At 38.2% G+C, this 21,722-nt stretch overlaps 2 protein-coding genes across 2 annotated transcripts in view; one reads left to right on the top strand and one right to left on the bottom strand.

Annotated features, from left to right (window-relative positions):
• Nucleotides 1-21,722, bottom strand: part of LOC145469714 (E3 ubiquitin-protein ligase TRIM45-like) — a 322,349-nt gene that overhangs the window by 50,200 nt on the left and 250,427 nt on the right. The gene's annotated exons all lie outside the window — the stretch shown is intronic.
• The window catches only part of LOC145469824 (puromycin-sensitive aminopeptidase-like), a 24,118-nt gene continuing 4,392 nt past the window's right edge, over nt 1,997-21,722 (top strand). The window contains exons 1-19 of the mRNA XM_081453634.1: nt 1,997-2,860; nt 5,630-5,711; nt 6,147-6,346; nt 7,210-7,317; nt 10,243-10,443; nt 11,019-11,115; nt 11,375-11,408; nt 12,136-12,206; nt 12,444-12,478; nt 13,767-13,775; nt 14,672-14,823; nt 15,020-15,032; nt 15,715-15,819; nt 16,512-16,572; nt 17,533-17,642; nt 18,261-18,324; nt 18,863-18,996; nt 20,032-20,166; nt 21,245-21,464. Of these exons, the coding sequence (XP_081309760.1) occupies nt 2,453-2,860; nt 5,630-5,711; nt 6,147-6,346; nt 7,210-7,317; nt 10,243-10,443; nt 11,019-11,115; nt 11,375-11,408; nt 12,136-12,206; nt 12,444-12,478; nt 13,767-13,775; nt 14,672-14,823; nt 15,020-15,032; nt 15,715-15,819; nt 16,512-16,572; nt 17,533-17,642; nt 18,261-18,324; nt 18,863-18,996; nt 20,032-20,166; nt 21,245-21,464 (2,239 nt within the window). The 5' untranslated portion in view covers nt 1,997-2,452. The remainder of the gene's footprint in view (nt 2,861-5,629; nt 5,712-6,146; nt 6,347-7,209; nt 7,318-10,242; nt 10,444-11,018; nt 11,116-11,374; nt 11,409-12,135; nt 12,207-12,443; nt 12,479-13,766; nt 13,776-14,671; nt 14,824-15,019; nt 15,033-15,714; nt 15,820-16,511; nt 16,573-17,532; nt 17,643-18,260; nt 18,325-18,862; nt 18,997-20,031; nt 20,167-21,244; nt 21,465-21,722) is intronic.

The following is a 21,722-nucleotide window of genomic DNA, read 5'->3' as shown; positions in this document are numbered from 1 at the left end:
CCTAGGAATATTTTAGAATAACGAGAGGGTCTTTCATACACATTCGACAGTTCTTAAATACCATCATAACGATTAAGAAACTGTTAAAACGAGGTAGTTCGATATATCTTTCACTCTTCGAGCCTGTTCAGTCGTCCGTGATATCAAAAACAATTTTCAAAATGGCGGACTACTGAACAGGCTCGAATTACCCCGATAGAATTATTTTTAGATCCAATTACCACGACTAAACAGTTTTTATATCGAATTACGTGATTATATTTAACGATTTTTGTATCGAGTTACGACGATTAAACAGTTTTAATATCGATTAATTACCACAATTAAACAGGATTTTATATCGAATTGCCGCGGTTTAACTATCTAACCGATTTTGAAGTTATTTTAAGCGCGTCGAGTCTGTATAAAAGACGCGATGCCTTGCTCTATTTGTAATCGCATGTTTAGTCATTACAAACTAAAACAACGTAGAGGATATTACACGGCGGTCCAAAGATACGAATTTTATTCTCGAGTCGTAAAAACAATATTTTACGAAGGAGCACAGAGTGGCATATTTTCCAGTAAAACACTCGTGTCTGTAGTATGTTACAAAGTACAGCAGTTAAATTGTTATCTAGCTAGGTACTTTGTCATTTAAATTAAATGATTCATTCATTCGTTCGTTCGTTCGTTCGTCAATTCATTCATACCTTATTGTTTAAACTACACAAGAACACATTTTCCTCAAAAGAAAACAATTCATGTGACAAATTTTATTTGTCCGTTCATACAACAAAACATAAAACGTTGTTTCTATGACGAGTTTCCTTGTTCAAAAACAGTGTCAGGTTGTCAACGAGTAACCTTAATAGTGTTTGTGTGCAACGCACAACACGTGAAAAGGAAATAAAATCTTCGTCGTTTTGGGAAATTGTCTTGTTTATAATGTATCGTGGTTCAGAAAGTTCTTTTGAAGGACCTTTTTACTGGTTCACACAAGTCCGTAGAACTTTTGAATCTACTTAGGGTTAATAAGATAAACTTGTTCGTTAAAACAACCAAAACAAAGGTTGTCAAGATCACTTGTCAAGGAAAAAGAAGACAAAGAAGGCAAAACCTGTTTGATTTTAACTCATTTGGTGAATAACTACTACAAACAGACCGATGAATTACGCATATAATTTAAATGTGTCAGCTGTCGGAAATTTTCTTATTTACTTCTTGAGTGATAACAGTATAGTCCAGTCTTTTTGTTCAGTCTGCATTTAAAAGGCTGGAGCGAGAAAAAAAAAAAAACACAAGTGACAAAAAGTATTTGTATTTTCGTATTCTAAAGTGTGTCACATTCTACAAGGCAGAATTTAACGGCGAGAATAACAAAAACCTGTAAAACATTTCCCATAACTTTAGTTGAACGGCTTTAATCTACAGTGTAAAATGGAGATGAAAGGCCTACACGACACCTACGGTTCGTGACATTTAGAAACATTTGCCATTCTCTTATGAATTTCGTTTTCTTGACCTTTCTGTCGATTGATCTGACCGTGTTTTCTCTGAAGGGTTGTTTATGCTGTGTTTATAGAAAGGCTTTCAAGCAGGGTAGAGCTGTTTGACCGTGGTTCAGCAAAATACTTTTTTACTGAGTTCATAAGGCTGCATGGTTTGTCATTGTGTCCTCTCAGTGTAAAGTTTGAAATTCAGCTCTGTAATTTGCCATTTGCTTTCACGGAGTGTCCACACTAGGCCAGAGAAATTTCAAAACGAAATTTACTTCTACGGTTAGGCCTACCGTCCACACTAATCCGGCACGAAAACGAAGCTTATCGAAAGCTCTCTTCAAGCCGGAGGAATTTGAAAACGCTGGCTCTCCGTTTTCGTGTGGACAGAAAACATTTTGAAAACAGACTGGCTTTTCGAAAACGATGGCGTCACAATAATCATGTGATTTCCTTCACCGAGTTTTCCTCAAACACAAATCCAAAATGATCGATGATTGTTGTGCTTTTAAATTTCTCCGTCGTAGTTTGGACGGAAAACGTTTGATGCGTTTTCAGTGTGAAACCTCCGTTCTTAAATCTCTCCGGAGTAGTGTGGACTGTTCTTGCTCATTTCTATTGTAAGATATGTTTAAGCACGGCAAATATTCCAATATTCTGGGGGAACAAGGTTGAAAAAAAAAATTCGTGAACTTGTTGGTCACCTTCAGTATATATTGTGACGCTGGGCCCGTTTGTTTGATTAAAAATGTTGCAAGTTATGTTGCACTCATCCCGCTTCAAATTCGAAAGAGCTACGAAATCACCTTAGTAGGAAGGAGTTCTGTCTTCTCAAACTTACGTTTAAGGACCAAGTTGAATAAATTAGTTCAGTTTCCCGAGCTCGATGTTTAGTTTTATTCCTCCTCTGCTCGTTTTGGTATCTTTCCGCCTGATTCAAATGCAAATGTTCTCGCACAAGTGTGTCGACTGTTATGCCACTGCATCCAGACGACATTCGTACGCTATGCGGACCTACTGTGTCCGAATTGCTTCCGAGGTATTCTCACGGAAAACATCGGTTCTTCGGATTCGGATCGTGTAATCCTGGTGAACTCTACTGGCCAGGGCACATGTCAGCATTTCTTGGAAGAATTCTCCGCGTTCGTGTTCTTGTTTGCCAAGGGTTTTCAAGACGTAACAGCAAAAACGTCTTTCCTCTATCCAACTCTTTCTGTCTGGCGAGTTCATCTTTGAACTCTTTTCAACTGTCTACAACGATGGCACAGAAGAAACCTTTCGAACGACTTCTCACAAGTGTGCTTCCGAAGAACTACAAGCTGACATTGAAGCCAAATCTTACGGAATTCACCTTCACCGGGGAAGAAGTTATCGATGTGGAGGTAATTGAACTCTAGGTTTATTGTACACAGATCTTATTCATTCACGAAGTTGTATTCCTCGAAAACAGTCTTTGATTGGAGGTGCACAACAGGACTTAAGCTTATCTTTCGCTTTCTCTTTCTTTTAAATTGTCCGAACCACAGACCTGATGTTACATTTAACTAGCTTGGTTAACCTGGATTTTTTGCTCATGAGGCACTTGCAAAATTATCTCCGTTATCTATGGTACCTTTATCGATAATCCTACAGGAATGAAATTATTGCCAATGAATTTCAAATTTGATTTTGATCAATTGGAATTTCTCTTTTCCATACCCACCCCCACCTCCTTGCCTCCCCTCCCCCCAGACTCCCATGACAATTATATTTTACGCAGGGATGGGTCAGAGTGGAGAAGGGGTGGGGGGTGGGGGGAGAGTAATGCTGGTTATTAGGAAAGAAGCCAACAAATTCATTCATTCATTTATGGTTCTCAGGGCTGTCAATAAGGGCCGTAACCCTTAACACCCACTACAACTGAGCATGCTTGATGGGCCCTTGATGTTATGGGTGAGTTAACGCCCAAGTCGCTAGTGGAGGGAAGGTGCCTACAAAGCCCGGGGACTGCAACCACAGTCACATCCCCAAGGTGCTAAAAACTGCTGAAAAGAGGGGGGGATAGGGAGGGAATGCCAAGAACCACTAAACTACTATAATTCAACCCACAACGTCTCGCTAACAGAGCAAGGAACACGCTGCAAGCACATCAATCTCGTTCCCAGAGTCTTCGTTCCCCTTGACCAGCGGTTGGAAAACGAGAGCTCTGGGAGCAACCATTTTGAAATAACCGAATTCTGGTGACTCCGCCCATCTGGTTTCACTGCACAGTCTGCATCTATGGTGCATACCTGAAATGGTTGTTCCCAGAGCTCTTGTTTTCCAACTGCTGGTCAAAGGGAACGAAGACTCTGGGAATGAGATTGCAAGCACATGGGACGACAATGCATGTACTAACCAAGAATAACGCTGGACAATGTCAGCCCCAGGACTCCCACAGCCATATGACTGCTGTAAACGCTACAGAACACACCAAACGCTTAAGAAATGCTAACAGATGGCCAAGACATTAACAAATGCGTACAAAAAATGCTACTGACCAGACTAGCTCCTGGTCATAAACTATGTAAAATTCATTGAACTATATCAAACGCTATAGAACGTACCAAACGCTAAACAAACGCTAGCAGACGGCCAAGACACTAACAACTGCCTACGTAAACACTACTGACCAGGCTAGCTCCTAGTCGTTAACTATGTGAAATTCCATGTAACTATATCTTACCTGTTCTTCATAAAATTCACCGTTAAAGTATAATGTAACAAATTTGTCATGGGTGTGAAGATCAAGGCTACGGGTTCATGACAGAAAACTTGATGACAGTCCTAATTCTCTTGTACTTTGAAACCTGGTAGATTTTTTGCTTTGTCGTTGATATTAGTGGTCAGGGTGCATTTTGTGCAGGTTTACACCAAAGACTGTCAATGTGGATGTTTGCTGTTTCGGTTACATTCCTGTAAAATCTTGGTACTATGATTATCAGTTGAGTAAGGCACAACAGAGCCTTGGTGACAAAGTTATAGACTTAAAATTATGGTGTTGTTACGGACAACTTTCCTTGTTTCCAATGGCAACAGTATCGCTGCCTGCAATTTGGCACACTTTCCTGCCAATGACATCAAAGACTGACAAGTTGCCACTGGAAACGGAGCCAGTTGCCCGTGGCAACTTCACAATTTGAACGTTAAAACCTTACTCAACTGATAATCACATGTTATACTTTGGTGTGTGCTACCTTGAAATGCACTTTGGATTCTTGGTCTAGCACTTGGTTGTCATGTGCTCTTCTTAAACAATGTACTTATGTAATAGATGGACTACATGTAATTAAATTCTAGTTCTAACTATTAACTAATAAGTTTGGGTAATCATATGAATGGGACTACTTGTACAATAATGGATTAAAACTACAAGTTCTATAATTTGAAAATTCTCTCAAAGTTATCACAAGCAGTTTACATGTAAAATTTAATTCTTAATTGCTCAGGCTTTCATATATGTATGATTACCCATTTATCATATGACTGAGAAATTCTGAGAAAGCACAATAATTAATGTACATATAAATTATTTACACTGTGATACATGTACAAATGAAAAAATAATAATGTCCAATAAATTGGCCTGTTTGCATCCAATCACAGTAAAGTGATTTTCTCAGTCATGTACATGTGAAATCACTTTTAATTATTACATCGTGGCTTGAAGATATGAATCTCCTTTCTTGTGTTAACAACAGTATTCTACCACTCGAAAATAAAATTTATATCTCCGTGCTGCCATGCAGTATCCTAATCCAAAATATCCGCCAAAATAGCCTTAAAAAGGGTTACCTTCAATTGTTTCAACGTGATCAACCAGTTATGATGATAATTTTCAGAACATGTAATTATTTAGCAGGTCTGTCATTCAGTTTTGAGTCACCTGTAGCCTTGTTCTCCACACCCGTAACAAACTTGTTACTTTGTGGGTGAATTCATTCATTCCACAACAGGCAATTTCACCCATAGCATCAAGGAAAAATCAAGCATGCTTAGCCATAACAGTTGTTGCATGCTTTTTACGACCCTTGATCACAGCCTTGTTTATTAAAATAGTAATTGGCTTATATTAAAGGTGGTCACATGTGTTTTCACTCCTTTATTATTTTGTTGTTGCTGTATTTATGTAGGTTCGACAAGCAGCAGACAAGGTGACCATGAACTGCCTAGACATTGTTATCAAGTCTGCAAATTTCTCTTCTGATGGTTCAGGTAAATCACAGTTTTATATTGATTCATTTATTAATTTCTCTTTCTTCAAAATCTGAGACACGCATTAGGCCAATTAGATACATGGAAGGTCATTTACTATAAATGTTCGGTTCATGCAGTAGGTCAGGAAATGGTGAGGGAAAAATTTAAAGAAATTTATAATGTACATTATGAAGCTTAATTGGAATTTCCAGAGGGGCTGGGGACAGGGTCTTCCATACCCCCCTTCCATCAGGAAAGTATGGATATTTTTCTGGAACTACACATGGTTGCATTTAATTTGCTTTGAGTTTTGAGTTATATTAATTAGTGTATTGTCTGTGTCCTTTGTGGTTGGCCAGACTTCTGATGTAGACTTTGCTTTTGGTTTTATGATCCACACTCACAAAACCACTCTAACAGGAGTTCTAACTGATTGCTGTTTTTCTTGTTCAGTTGTCAATTCTTCTGCAATCAGTTATGACAAAGAAGAGGAAACAGTGACAATCAGCTTCCCTTCACCCCTCCCCCTGGGAAATGGTCAGTTATGCATGGACTTCACTGGCGAGTTGAATGATAAAATGAAAGGATTTTACAGGAGTAAATACACTGGGACAGACGGAAAAGAAAAGTATTGCGCTGTCACACAATTTGAAGTATGGCTTTACACAGTACTTTCACATGTTCCTTTTACTTTGCTATGGTTTTACATTGTATTATGTATAAAAATGCTCTCACCAATTAATATTAAAAGACTTCATTTACTTTTTAAGAAAACTATCTCTTACATGTACATGATTACTTTACTAGTAAACATTTTGTACTTACAGTACATACATGTAATTATACATTATGTATTTATGTGCATTCTGTAGTACATGTGGTGCAAACGATAATATTGCAAACTGGACTGATTACCTCCCAAAAAAGCCTTTGATGAACACTTCCTCTTAATTCACGTTTGTAAAGACAATATTAAAAGAGAGTGATGAAGAGAGATAAGGAGTGATCAAAATATGATTTACATGTACAATATTTACAATATATTAAAAGGATAGATTTAAATAACGACAGTTATTGATGTATGAAAAACACATCCTAAATTTATAAGAAATTGTCAACTTAAAGTTCGTGCACCTAGTAGCTATGGAAATCCGTTTGGAATATGACTTTTTGGATCCAAAGCTGTGTACAGTATGTTGGCAATGTTCTCTAGTAGAGGAATCTCTAGTAGAGAGACTGAGTTGCAAAAATATACTATAACACATGTAGCTTAATTTAGATTTCTGAAGACAGAGTCTGACTTAATTGTGTTTTTCTTTTAAAATGAATATGCTAACGGCTTGTGCAATTTTTAGAGGATTTTCAAATATATCACCTGTAACTTGTAATATCACTGTCCTAAATCCTCTTACACTGATATGATTACTAATTATTATACATCTTATGTACAGTAATTTATTTGTCTTTAAAAGTACATAACATGCATTTTAGCTGTATGTTTTTTTTTTTTTTGTAGCCTACAGATGCTCGGCGAGCATTTCCTTGTTGGGATGAGCCTGCCCTTAAAGCCACATTTGATGTTACTTTGGTTGTGCCTAAAGACAGGGTTGCTTTGTCAAACATGGTACAGTTGTGTGTAGCTAGCTAGTTCAAAATAATAATAATGAACCTACAGTATTAGACAGTGTCGATTCAGAAAAATTATTACATTGTACCTGTAACTCAAGGTGAAGACTGCAGAACACATGTATAATATAGTTACTCTTTAAACCAAGTGTAATTCAAAATGTGCTGTAGAGGTAACTTTAACTATATGCAGTAATTACTCCTTTTTTCACCATATAATGTGCAAAGAAAGTTATGTCCGATAGCTGAGGGCTTTTGGAATTTGTAGTCAGACTAGTGGATTCTGTTCTTCACATGCCCATTAAATTACAGACTGAGGTACTGTAAGAGAAACACTTCTAAGGGTCTGTGAGAATTTTGAGGGATTTTTGGAATTCAATCTTACTAATTTCATTTCCAAATTTTTGGTGGCTTCTGTCCACCTTCATCAGAGTTAAAATCTGTAGGTTCGTTATTGCTCGCGCTACAAGCCTGCAACTTGCTGTTATTTTATTTGAATTAACAGTAGGTAAGCACAAGGGAGCTCTCTCCTCTTGCTGACAGTAGCACTGTCCAAAGTTGAGAATGGCTTTGACTTTTTAGTGCATTCACTGCACCCTGCTATTCCCTTCCAAATAGAAGTCCAGTCAAATCGTTTTTAGATGTACAGTACCGCTCAAAAGTAAGTTACCACTGTCTCGCGAGACGCATCTCGTTTCTCGTGAGACTCGTCTCGAGAGAAACAAGGTGAGTCTCGAGAGAAACGAGACGAGTCTCGTTTCTCGCGAGTGCACTGGAAGTACCAATGCTACGCATTCGTCGGTATTCAAAACCTGTTTTGTTAATAAGACGTCTGTATCGTATCGTATCGATTAGCGCAGTAGACACGATTTTCATTCTCATCAGCAATGCGTGTGTACCATGTGTTTATTATAAATTCTCAAGCGTCCAGTATTGTTTCATACACATCGGCCAAACCTTTTTTTATTCCAGCCAGACTTGTTTAACGTTTAGTTTTTGTAACTACATTCACGATAAAAGTTGTGGAGTTTTGTCACCCGATCTACCTGTTGGAAGTTAAAGCAGCGATCACGATCACCAAGTCAACACAGCAGCGCCGCCTATGTTTTGCCAACTATCGCTCCCAACTAATTTGTCGGGAAACTTGACGAACTTTTTATCCAAAGATTGCGAACATACGAAACGACGCTAAGTGTTCCGTCGAATAATTTAATATTCAAACTTGCGAACACCCGCTTTGCACATAAGCCTCGAACTTTTTATTCAAAAGTTGCGAGCACGCCATGCTTTGATCATACTTCACTTCACATTCGAATAACTAATTTATTCAAACTTGTGAACGCTCGCTTTGCACTTGAAATCCGACTTGACTAACTTTTTATTCATACTTGTGTACGCTTGACAACACACGCTTTGTAAACATAAGGAATCTCGACTACCTTTTGAACACACACTTTAATCACTGAGCCTCGACCAACTTTTTATCCATATTTGTGTTCACACGCTTTTTGCCACATCAAACCTCTAACATTTTATTCAAACTTGTGAACACATACGACACCACACTTTGATCATGAAACTTCAACTAACATTTTATTCAAACTTGTGAACATGCGACACCACGCTTTGATCATGAAACTTTGACTAACTTTTTATTCATACTCGTAAACATGCTAAACCACGCTCAAGATCTTTGTTGTCGAGCAACTAAAATTCTATCTGTTAAAGAGAGTGTATTGTGCCATTGGAAAAAAAACGATTTATATCAAATAGAACCGGCGATGTTTTTGCCGCGACGCTTTGCAAAACAAACTTCATTTGCGTATTAAATCGACTGCCGCTAGACAGAACTTTCCCTTGCAAAAACATTGAGTTACTGTAAACGTCGCATCACATAAACATTATTAGAAACTCCTGTCTTCAAAGATATAGTATTTTGCCGTTTGAATAAACGATTTATGCCAAATAGAACTGGAAATATTTTTAGTGTTTGCCTTGACGTTTTGGAGGACAATAAAAGTTCATTATGTTGTTGACTTGTCGACGCGTGCCGCTAGACAAAACTCGTGCTGGCAGAAAAATTTAAAACTACATGTAATGTTTATGGCGCATCTCAGAAACCTTGATAAAAACTCCTGTCTTCAAAGATATCGTATTTCAGCGTTTGAATGAACGATTTATGCCAAATAGAACCGGAGATATCATTTTTTTCAACAATTTCCGTGACGCTTTCACGACTCCCATTCACAATTGACTCGCTGGCGCATGCCGAAAGCCGGAACGTTTTTCTCCTATGCAAAATTAAATGTTTGTTTGAGTTAGCGGTTATTGCAGAGCGAGCAAATGTAGGTAACTGAATCATTCAGAGTGAGCAAGATTCACAAAATCAACTCTTTGCCCCCATGATCGCACAAGTTGAAACGCATGTAACTCTACTTGTAGTTACATTCGATGTTCGATATTACCTTTGTTCGATATGAATCGAGCAAACGATCGATGCATATTTTATGTTGGACGGTCCCATCAATTTGACAACGAACTGCAAAGCGGCAATCGTTACCCGTAACCGGTTTCTTACGCGTAAAATACGCCATACTAAACGCTTCAGTGATTCTCGAGAGAAACGAGCCGCAGCTCGCGAGAAACGAGAAACGTCTCGAGAGAAACGAGACTCGTCTCGCGAGAAACGAGACGAGAGGTGGTAACTTACTTTTGAGCGGTACTGTAAAATTCCTACTGTTTCCCAACCTCCACCTGCTTTTAATACTGAAAATACTTGATAGCCCCCCTTCCCCTCTCCCTTTGAAGATAAGCTCATTTTAAAAAAGCCTTATGTACAAGTAGCAGTGCATTTTAGTCTATTATCAGAATTTAAATTATTTTGTTTTCTCAAGAATTTGGCACATTGTCTCTCACGTGACAGAATGTTGTAGAAGAGAAAGATGTTGCCAGTGATGCCTCCCTTAAAACAGTGAAGTATGCACAGTCGCCTGTCATGTCTACGTATCTGGTGGCATTTGTTGTTGGGGAGTTTGACTTTGTTGAAGGAAAAGATGCTGATGGTGTCCTTATTAGAGTTTACACTCCAAAAGGAAAAGCCGTCCAGGGGCAGTTTGCTTTAGAGGTAAGGAAATTAATGATTGTAAATTAATTGTACTGTACTTAGTACCTTCAATGCTTCCTTTGTTCAGGCAATGTTTTGGTTTATTCATGGTGGTCCATGGTGCATGAGTGTCTGCCCATCCACCCCTTCATCTTTCTTTCCTCTGTCTTTCTTCCCTTCCTCTCTCCCTCCCCCTCACTCTTCCTCCCTCCCTCCTTTGCTTTGTTGCCTCTTTTCATCGTTGCTTTCTTTCTTGCTTCCTTGCCTCCCTACTTCCTGTCTTCCTTGCCTCCCTACTTCTGGTCTTCCTTGCTTCCCTACTTCCTGTCTTCCTTGCTTTCCTACTTCTTCCCTTCCTTGCTTCCCTACTTTCTGTCTTCCTTGCTTTCCTACTTCCTGTCTTCCTTGCTTTCCTACTTCCTTCCTCCCTCCCTCCATCAGTTACTTTTTTCTCATTATTTTCCCTTGACTCTATCTTTTTTCCTTCTCTCCTACCTTAGGTTTTTCTTTCACTCGTTAATCCTTCTGATGTTTAGTATACATCATCACCTCTGTTTAGTAATCTTCATGACTTTGCAAATGTACTTAATTTACAGGTTGCACAGAAGACACTACCATTTTATAAAGAGTACTTCAACATCAGTTATCCTCTACCAAAGATGGACCTCATTGCTATTCCTGACTTTGCAGCAGGTGAGAGTGATAAGGAGAGCAACATGAAAGAGAAGATTTTATATGGTGGCATGAATATATGAATTTTATCTTCAAGTGCCAATGGTAACTCCCACAATTGAGTGTAGCAAACAAGTGAGAGATACCATCAAAATGAAAAGACAAATATTTGTGTCCCCAAGTGGCCAACCATTTTAATTAAATGCAATGATAAACTACATTTACTTGGTTTCTCAAGAAAAATATAATGTTTAAAGATGTTTTTGTCTTTTTATTGCAGGGGCTATGGAAAACTGGGGCCTTGTTACTTATAGGTGAGTCATGATTGCATAATATAGTCAGATATTGTTCCCAGATGGTTTCCCCCAACATTCCGTCTGCTGTTACTCATTTACATACACCTGAGTGACGACTTTTCTGAGGCACTGAGAGCAATCTCATTCCCAGAGCCCACGCTTTTTCAGCCTCGTTGACGATCAACTGTGTGACACACAGGATGAAATAAAAAACCTGAACCAGAAAATCCTGGTTCTGGTTTGACTGTGCACATGCTTGCAAGCATAATGGTTCCTGAACATGTAGAGAGTAATTGATGAGATTAGTGTGCCAGCTGGGCTTCCAGTTTCTCTCAGAGGTCTCAATTTCTTTGTGTTAACCAAAAGGATCGTAGCTTAGAAGTGGAGACAAGATGGCACTTTGATAGTGATTAAAGGTGTCTTGCCCAAGAACACACAAATGAACTTGGTTAGGGCTTGCACTCAGCCAGACCGCTTAAGCCGGAGTCCAGCTCACAAACCAAAATATGCCACATGACTGTAAATCACATGACCCGCCTAGATTAGCTCAGATTAGCTAGATTAGCTCAGCTATCCGCGGGCATGTTATAATTGTAATTTTAATTTGAAAATAAAAATGTATGTTTGTAATGTATGTTTGGAGTCAGGTGGAAACAATATGATAATTTTATTGTTGCAGTTCATAATGTCCACCTACTTTACAGTTACTCATAAGGTTAATAGTATAATTGTGTTTTGTTCAAAGGGAAACTGCACTTCTTGTTGATCCAGAAAACTCATCTTCTGCAGCTAAACAGTGGGTTGGACTTGTTGTTGGTGAGCTATACTGTGTAACAGCTAAATTCTCTTTGTTCCATGTAGTTTTCTTGTAACGTTATGCAAGTATTTGAACTGAGTCACTTATTGTCTATTAACTAAGTGTTCGTCTATTAACTTTTTGACATCCATGATTTCAATCTCTTAAAACGCCGAGTTGGTCAATAATACATGTTATTTATCATTGTTTTTCTTATGTGTTTAAAACTGGTTATTTTTGGTTTATCTTTTTCAAAGGACATGAACTTGCACACCAGTGGTTTGGAAATTTGGTAAGTGTTTAAATGAACTTTATTTCTTAGCTTCTTGCTTCTTGAGTTTATTAACTGCGTGGCCATGGGCCGAGTGCGGTTCATGTTCTACCCATGGTTTATTTTTTTTTTTTTGTTGGAGACCAGATGCAGACCTCCACTCGGCCAACTTTGAATTACGCGATCTGTAATGTTTACTCGCCAAACCCTGTTTCTTCAGGGTCAACAAAAATCTCAGATTACAAAGTCACGCCGAATTCACGCTTTGCAAAAAAGTCTCTTCAAAACCCTGACTTCGAAGCGATATATCACTTTAGCGTTAATAGCTACCTCATATCGGCAGTAGTAGAATCTATTCCTTAACAATCCAGCTTCATCATATTAAAATTTCAATGAAATCGAACAAAACCAGAACTAAATATAATTAGATATTTTTTGTCACCCCGCTTCATTGCTTGAGTCAACAAAGGAAGCGACGGTCGCCCATAGCCACCGAAACAGACAAACAACACGAACCGACCTTTTCGGTCAAAAAAATCCAGGATTATTGCCTGAGAGCTGAAAACTGAAGAGGAAAATCTTTTTCGAACTTTTCCCAGGTTATTTAGACGAAAAATTGACCTCAGCGGGCTCCAAAAGAGAATGAAACAAAAAACAGAGCGAGACAGTGAGAAGAGCCGATAATTTATTCAATTTGTTTACCGCATGGCCTTCGTTATGTTCAAGTTAAAAAAAAGCTTACTTCTGGATAATTTCAGCCTTACAAGCCAGCAACTGGTCCCAAATTACTTTCTGTATCCTTAAAAATGTCCTGACTTCCATCTCCGAAAGATTTGGCCGCAATTTTTGAGCAAATAAACATTTCGCCGATGGCAATCACCAATACGGTGGCTCTCATACTAATTCGCTAACTTTACAAAACCCTCCTGACGGGGGGATATGACGAAAAGGGCTGAAAAATGATGGCTGGAAATAGGGTAATTTTCTCAGCTTCCGGTGTGCCAAATTTGCTGGAAATATAAATAGGTTCAAAACCTATTTTTTTTCCTTTTTATTTTTTCCTTCGGTTCACTCATGATCCCATATAACCTGCAATCAGGGTTTTTTTTTTTTTTTTTGGAAAGAAGAAGGACTGCTTTGGAATGTGCACTGCATTGCGACTGTAGTGCTAAGAAAACAGTTAAATTTTAAAAGCGCGGTTATAAGATCCAACAGATCTTCTTGCTTATTTACAGCCAGGTCCTTGTTTTCCAAAATTAATGTCCATGGATACATGAAGATGTAACATTTTCATTTGTTTTTGTTTCAGATAACCATGGTAGGTGTTCTTTGAAGCAGTTCAGTCTGTGAAGGTTCTCCTCCTGGATAAGTGACTTTCTTGGTCAAGGCAGGGGTGGGATGAAAAATGCTAGCTGAAGTATTTGAGCAGTTCTTGGCTAATACAATTATGAATTATTATCTTATACTGACACTGTATGTATACACCATACAACATTATAATTTTACTGTGCAGCTGGATGAGGAGAAATAAACCAAAAGTAATTATCAAAATTAATGGGTATTATATAACTATTATCTTTGGGTTACCACCAAATTCTCAACTGATGCAGGGCTGTCATTAAGGGCTGTAACCCGTAACACCTGTTACGGCTGAGTATGCTTGATTTTCCATTGGTGCTACGGGTGAAATTGCCTGTTGTTGATAGAATTCAACCACAAAGTAACAAGTTTGCTACAAGTATGGAGAACAAGGCTACAGGTGGCTCAAAACTTAATGACAGCCCTGTGATGTACATGTACATGTAAAAGGAATTGTAACTTACAATAAATAGTAGATTTCATTATCTTATGTGTTGAACACATGGGGTGGCATCCACTCGTGAAATTATTCTGGTTTCTGCAGAAACATGCCACATGCAAATTGTACGTACATGTATTACCATATACATGTATTGCTACACCCCTTAATCAAAAACTTGAGACAGTGTTTTACCACATTTCCAAACACTGAGAAGAGGTTAGTTGATATATGATACAAAGCAGATAAAACAAAGAAATTATTGAACATCAAAAAATGTATGCTAACTGAGTACTGAATGTTATAGAAACACTATCCCAGTTGTGATGTCCTTTGTTTAAACTTTATGAAGTTTATTGAGGAGTTTGAGAACAAATAATTTTAGGCTCTTTAACTCTGCTATTTTCCACTCTCAGGAATGGTGGACACATTTGTGGCTAAATGAGGGCTTTGCATCATGGATAGAGTATCTGTGCGTAGATCACTGTTTTCCAGAGTGGGATATCTGGACACAGTTTGTCACGACTGATTTCTCCAGAGCTATGCAACTAGATGCCCTTACTAACAGGTAGGTTGGTATGTTGCTTTTAATTAGGACAATCTTAGAGAGATGAAACCTTGCAGAGAACTGAAAGCACTCTCTGTGTTCTGGATTTAGCATTCCAATAATTGGAATGCTAAATGAGTTCCAATCTATTGGTTAATTTTGCAAAATCTTGTATCTCATTTCCTTGCTCTTTTTTTGTTTCATGTTCACGTTCAAGTCACCCAATTGAGGTAGGTGATACAATACTGGCCTGGTGGTAATATTTATATGATTAAAATGTTTTCAGATGTTTTCAGATTGTTCGTTTTCATAGCTTAACCATAATTAAAATAATGAAAAAAAAATTCAACAAGGAGGAGTATACATGTATAACTTATTTGTCTATTGCACAAGTTAATTCCAAGAGAATAAATTGTGACATAATACATGAATGCACTACGGACAAACCACTGATGCATCTTACAAGTTACATGTAATAGAGTTGCTGACATGTCAACCTAGTACACAGGTCACATGTCAGTTACCCAACCTTAATGTCTGTCAACTGACTGTCATCTGACGTGTTGGCCAATCTATTGATCGAATTGGTCAGGATTGGTCGCAATTACCCAACCAGGAACAAGACCAGGGGGCGGTTCTAGGGGAAGGGTGGAGGGGGTGCGCACCCACCCCCTCCCTCTGAGATGTAGCCTTCTTCTTCGTATTCACTTTTAAAATTTGTTTACATGTACCTCACCAGTCAGTTACCCCATTCCTTAGTGGTGCACCTCTCCTAAGAAAAATCCTGGATCTGCCCCTGAAGACCCAAACCAATATTAACATACACACCTGTTATACATGTGCATGTACACCTGTACTATACTTTACTTACAAGGCAAGTGCTCTGATCTCCCTTGTTTTGTGTTTAATTAGGTCCCTGTTGGACATCCTGGCGAGATTGATGAGATTTTTGATGCAATCTCATACAGCAAAGGAGCATCTGTCATTCGAATGCTCCATGATTATGTTGGTGAAAAGGTTTGAGCCAAATTTTGAATAATATGCATGTACCTGTATCGCTGAGTTACAGCCTTTGTCACAAGAGTTGGAAAAATTCATTTTATATGCATTTTGCCCCTCCCCACCTCTGTGCTATGGTGACAAAACACTTTCATTTTCATTTTACTATTTTCCAACATTGAAAGGGGGAATGGGGGTGCTGGCACTTATTCTGTAGGTATTATGGTTATGAGTTTATGTTTTTGGCATTTTCCAACACAATTTGTCCATGGTTGTAGCTACATTACAGCTTTAATTAAGCACGCATTCCAGCTGGAGACTGGTGCCCAGTTTGAAACCACAGATCTATTGTAAAACATTTAACACATGTCTAGTGTACATGTTGTGGTTTTGGCTCAGAAGATGTACCTTTTGGGATTTTTTTTAACAGTCGTGTTTTTAGCAGTTTTTATTCTTCCCCGATAATAATGATTCTTGAAATATTGCAGTTGAAACTGAAAAAGGATCCCGTTATTGTCATGCATGTCACATTCGAAAAAAGACGTTTTCTGCTATGATGTCAGTTTAAACTGATGCTAAGAATTATTGTAGTCACACTGCCCTAATAATAATTATTTCATGAGCTTTCAGGCATTACCTGAAGTTTCCAGGACACCCTTTGCTTTAATATTTAGATTTTTGTTTAGTTTTTCTTGTCTCTTTTCTTCTAGGCTTTCAAAGAAGGACTTTGTTATCATCTGGATAAATTCAAGTACAGCAATGCCACAACTGGTAAACAGTGTACCATGCAATAATAAGTATCTTTTTTCTGTGTGAAGGATGCTTTTTCAGTGTTTTAGGCTTGCTCTAATTAATTAAAACACATTTTATTGTTCTTTGTTTAATAAAATAATGCTGTATTTACACTAAAAGAAAATTTTCAGTAGCTTAAAAATGCTGGCCATAACCAAATGCCCATTTATAAGAAAATAATATGAATTTACTACCAGAATTGCATTTTTAAAAATTCAAATTATTTTTTAGACAAAAAAAAAAATGTATAGTTGATAATATTTATTTATTACTTTTTAATGTAAAATTCCGTTTAAAGAGAATTAAGCATACAGTTGTAAAATAATACTTGACAGAGCATGATAAAATATGGCTAGTAATGTCACCTTTTCTCAGATAAATAAACAGCTTAAGATTTTAGAGAAAGTAATTTTGCTTCCTTAGTTCTGTGGGAAGTGAGTTGCAGTCATTCTCTCAAGCGTGTGTAAAACTGAAGGTAGTTCTTCCACACGAGGTTAAGACAGAATCCACCAGAAGTTTGAGTAACAAGTGGGCAAAAACCTAGTACAAGATTATTTACATTGTATTGCAAACTTCTGTACAACTGTTTTAAATATCTCCTAAAAAAATCATCTCTAGCAACACCAAATGTCGAAAACGAATGTTGAACTTCGTATGAAACACTTGAAAGTACTGGTGAAATGAAACTAATGATGAAATTTTGCCTGTGTTTGCACAAGTTCTCTGAACTTTGAAATTATTTTCTCTCTTTCCCATGGGAAATTGTTTTCGGTGTGTTATTTCAGTCAATTATTTATGTATTTAGCGTTAAGAAAATGTAAAAATGACTGTAAAATACTTCATATTATTCTGGTACCAGATTTTTGTCCACTAAAACCTGAAATTGCTCGATTTTCTATCGGATTTCGTCTTAATGCTTTGTTGCACATCTCATTTCAGAGGACCTGTGGGCCAGTTTGTCCCATGCCAGTTCCAAACCTGTGGCTGCTGTCATGGAAACATGGACAAAACAAATGGGATTTCCTGTGCTGTCTGTTACAGCAGAACAGGTACAGTGTACATGTGCATGTACAGTCAGAAAGAGTCGTAGTTCCTTGAAAATTAATTTAGGTGGCAGAGTCGATGGTCCAACCACTGAAGTAGGATCACGACTGTGCACAGTTGATAGTGCATTTTTTTTTATTATTATTTTTGCAGTCACCAGAAATGTGCCAATAAAATTATGTCGGGCAACTTACATACAGTTGAACTTCCCATAAGCGGACACCCTTGGGACCAGAAAAAGTGCAGGTTAAGAATGCGGTGTTTGTATTTTGTTGAGACCAGTACTACTTACACTTTTGGGAGGTATCTGTTAGCCGAGATTTGACTGTAGATGACTTTATAATAATGTTGGCATACATGGGCATGGAACTCCCAAACAATGTCACAAGATTAGTAGCCTTTGCTTGCCGAATTCTTTTTCCGTCCTCGCCGGGAGCCTGTTCGCTGACCAAAAGATTAGCTACGGTAGATAGTTCTTCAACATACAGAACGTGTAGCTTTTGTCAGACCAATTTTGTGTTGGTCATCATCTTGGTTGATCTTTCCAATGATTTGATTGGTGAGCCTTTCTTGTCTGTTCTGTGGGTATCAGTCAATATTAAATGGTTTTATTTTCATCTTAGAAAGGAGACTCAAGGGAAGTTACCATCACACAGAACAAGTTCTTTGCTGATGGAGTCAGTCAAGGTGTGGCTCATTACCTAGTTTGAAAATGTTGATATCCCTGTAATTAACTAATATTTTTATTTATCTTTTTTATTTTTTTAATTACTTTTGTTGAAACGCACTAAAATGGGATTGTACGATACATCTTTGCATGGAGGTCGCATTTAAGATAAAGACTTGACCGAATTTGGCATTATACAGGTGCTGGTAATGAAGTTGTTAGTGAGCAAATGTTTCTTAAGTAAGGGAATGATGGACGCAATGTTATTGTAGGTGTGCATGGATATGGTTTTGACGTTAAATCCAGAAATCTGCAAAATATGACAAGCTGCTCTTTGGAGAACTTCAGATGATGACGACAAATACATGTACAACCATGCCTTTTTATGATGACTTTGTGTTAATGCTTGGAGACAACTGACTGACAATATTATGCTCCCTCATCATAGGCCTGCAGTGCGTGCAGAGAGCTAGATAATAAAGCTCTGAGGGAGATAATATTAATATTTGACGTAATTCACTGTAATAACAGCAGGAGCTTTTTTTCTTCACAAAATAGGTTCCTACCATTGGCAAGTTCCAGTGAGCATTTCATCAAGTGCAAATCCTCTTGAAAGTGTAGCCAGTACGTTATTGGATCAGACATCTTGTACTGTGACAGTCAGTGGAGTCGAACCAGATCAGTGGGTTAAGGTATGCTTCTTGTTACCATGCAGCCTTTGACATGTACATTCTTATCCCCAGAGGCGGCGCTCCTTTTGGTCAGCACCAAGAATCATGACTTCTGGCCCAGTCCAACACCGGAAGTCCATGATTCATGGACTTCCCGTCATTCTGCGCATGCTCAGAGTCAAGTCTGACAAATCTGATTGCCTCAGTATGCAAAACAATTACTCTGCGCATGCTCAGAAAATTGGGCCTTCCTAGAAGCCCAATTAGAAGGAGCTTAGCCTCTTGGGACGAGAATGATGCCCATGAGCTGTACTCGTTTTCGTGAGCATGCGCAGAGCACTCGTTTTGTATTCTCTACTGATCAGATTTGTCAGATTCGACAAGAAGTTTTGAATCTAGTAGTCCGAATTTCGAGTTGGGCCATTCACTTTGCGAGTCTGGTTGTTTGAGTTTTTATTTTAGCTGAGCCAAGAAAAAATACGGATCTATTGTTTGTTGGTATTGTTTCTATTTTTCGTTGCTCTGTTTATATTTGAGAAATAATTCGTTTCCTCCAAAAAATTCTTTCAGTGTCTCAAAACGTAAAACTGAAAACTCAAATCCCAAAACTTGATTCTCAGATCTTGAAAGCATTAAGCATTGAGCATCGATTTTGAGTTGAAACTGTCATCATACATTGTATGCAGTTATAGGCTTACACACGTATTGCAGTCCTATGGTACAATAGCTAGGTAATAAATTAATAAAGCATAGACACATTTGTTTGAATGTTATCACCTCTGAAGGGTTTGCTGCCAGCCAATATTGGCTCGTCATTGATCGATTTTGCGACAAAAGTTGTAATTACTTGAGAAATATCCGGCTTTCTAGGATAGCTTGGTGAAACTTGTAGCACTGTTGGGAAACCAAAAGCACAGCACTAAAACTCTCAAGAACTTGCTTTTTGTACAAAGCAGTTTCCATGTGAACTCGTTTAAGTTGTCAATGCCAGGTTAATGTGCAAAACAGCTTGCTTAAGATAAAAGTTGTACAATGTACTCCTCTTCTGTCTGCTAGCTTAACCCAGGTCAAGTTGGTTTCTATCGAGTTCAATACTCATCCGCCATGTTGGAACTTCTGCTACCAGCCATCAATGACAGCAGTCTTCCTCCAAGAGACAGACTGGGACTACAGAGTGACCTCATTGCTCTGGTATGTACAGAAATCCCTCAGTCAGGCTTGATAATTTGGAAATATTGTCAGTGATATCTTGGACAGGTGACGTGAAAACCGATGGTTATCATGTTGTCCTTGCGAGCCAAATAGATCTGGGATGTTCGTCGGAAAACTTGATTTAAACCCTTTAGGAGATAATCTGGGTGTGGCTCTTGCTGTATTTGACCCCCAAAAGATCCCCTTTAAACGGGAATGTTTTTGTTACTTCTTCAAGTGCACCCTGAAAGATACATGTACTTTGACGGCTGAAAATAGTGACATTTCGTCCTGAATATACTAAGCGAGACTACAATCGTTTATTTACACCTCTAAGAGAGAGGAAAAGCATCCCCGCCCTTTTCTTATAGGAGTCCACCCCACCCCGCTCCCCCCCAACCCCCGGGCAAGTGCTCTAATAGGTAACACACAGCCCACTTATAACATGTAGGTAGCTTCTCTCTCGATATAAAATAAACCTATTTCCTTTTATTTGAGATGGTGTTTCATATTGGTAGTAAAAATTCGTCATGATTATTTTCTGTTTAACAAATTGACGTCAGTTTTTCATGCGTCTGTCGTGTTATTGACAATGAATTTTGTCATAACATTGTCAAGGTAGCTGATCCGCAGACTTCTTTGACAATTTTATGACGAAATTCATTGTCAATAGCTGGACAGACACTTGAAAAACTGACGTTAATTTGTTTTATGCAGTAACAAATTGTCAAGTTGTCCGCTCTCTCTTGTTGACGCACCTCTTAAATTAAATATTCGTGTGTCTGTCCCCTTATTGACAATGAAAATTAGCCAATGAGCGCACGAGAATTTCTGCAGTTATCGTAAAAATGTGCTTCGCACATATTACGTATTCATTGTTATGAATGCAGTAGTTTGTGCGTCAAACTTAAGGCTTGGACATTAAATTAGTTAGTTTGACCTTGGTCTTTACAGACATGTACACGATGGCTATTCCCAGTGTTCTTGTTTTCAGTTAAAATTGTTTGTACGTGAAAAAGATATTGAGGTGCAAGTTGAGGTTACACTTCTTTCTTTGTATGTTCTGTTTTCATTGCAGTGCCGGGCTGGCTTAGTGTCAGGTCCTGATGTTCTTAAAGTGGTGGAGGCATTCAGCAACGAGACAAATTACACAGTATGGAATGACTTGATTTCTAACATGGGTGGTGTGGGGGCAATTCTACAGTACTCTGACTGTTACTCTAGCTTCCAGGCCTTCGGCATCAAGCTGTACGAACCAATCGGCAACAAGCTTGGCTGGGATCCTGTAGAAGGAGAAGGTAGAATAACATTCCTTTGTTAATGAGTGGCTATCGAAAAAGTCTGTCGATGACCATAGTATGTGACCATTCAGATGAAAGCTATTGAACGGTACATTCATGTGGCACTGTTTATTGTGCTGTACAAGGCGGTTCTAACTATTACGTCTGTAGATGAAACCGTAGTGTGTGACCATTCAAGTGAAAGCTATTGAGCAATACTTTCATGTGGCACTGGTTATTATGTTGTACAAGGAAGTTAACTTTTAAGTCTGTGGA

This window comes from Orbicella franksi, chromosome 15 (genome assembly GCF_964199315.1).
Source record: "Orbicella franksi chromosome 15, jaOrbFran1.1, whole genome shotgun sequence".
NCBI lineage: Eukaryota > Metazoa > Cnidaria > Anthozoa > Scleractinia > Merulinidae > Orbicella > Orbicella franksi.
Note: the sequence above shows the minus strand (reverse complement) of the source record. Positions and strands in the feature narration are given on the sequence as shown.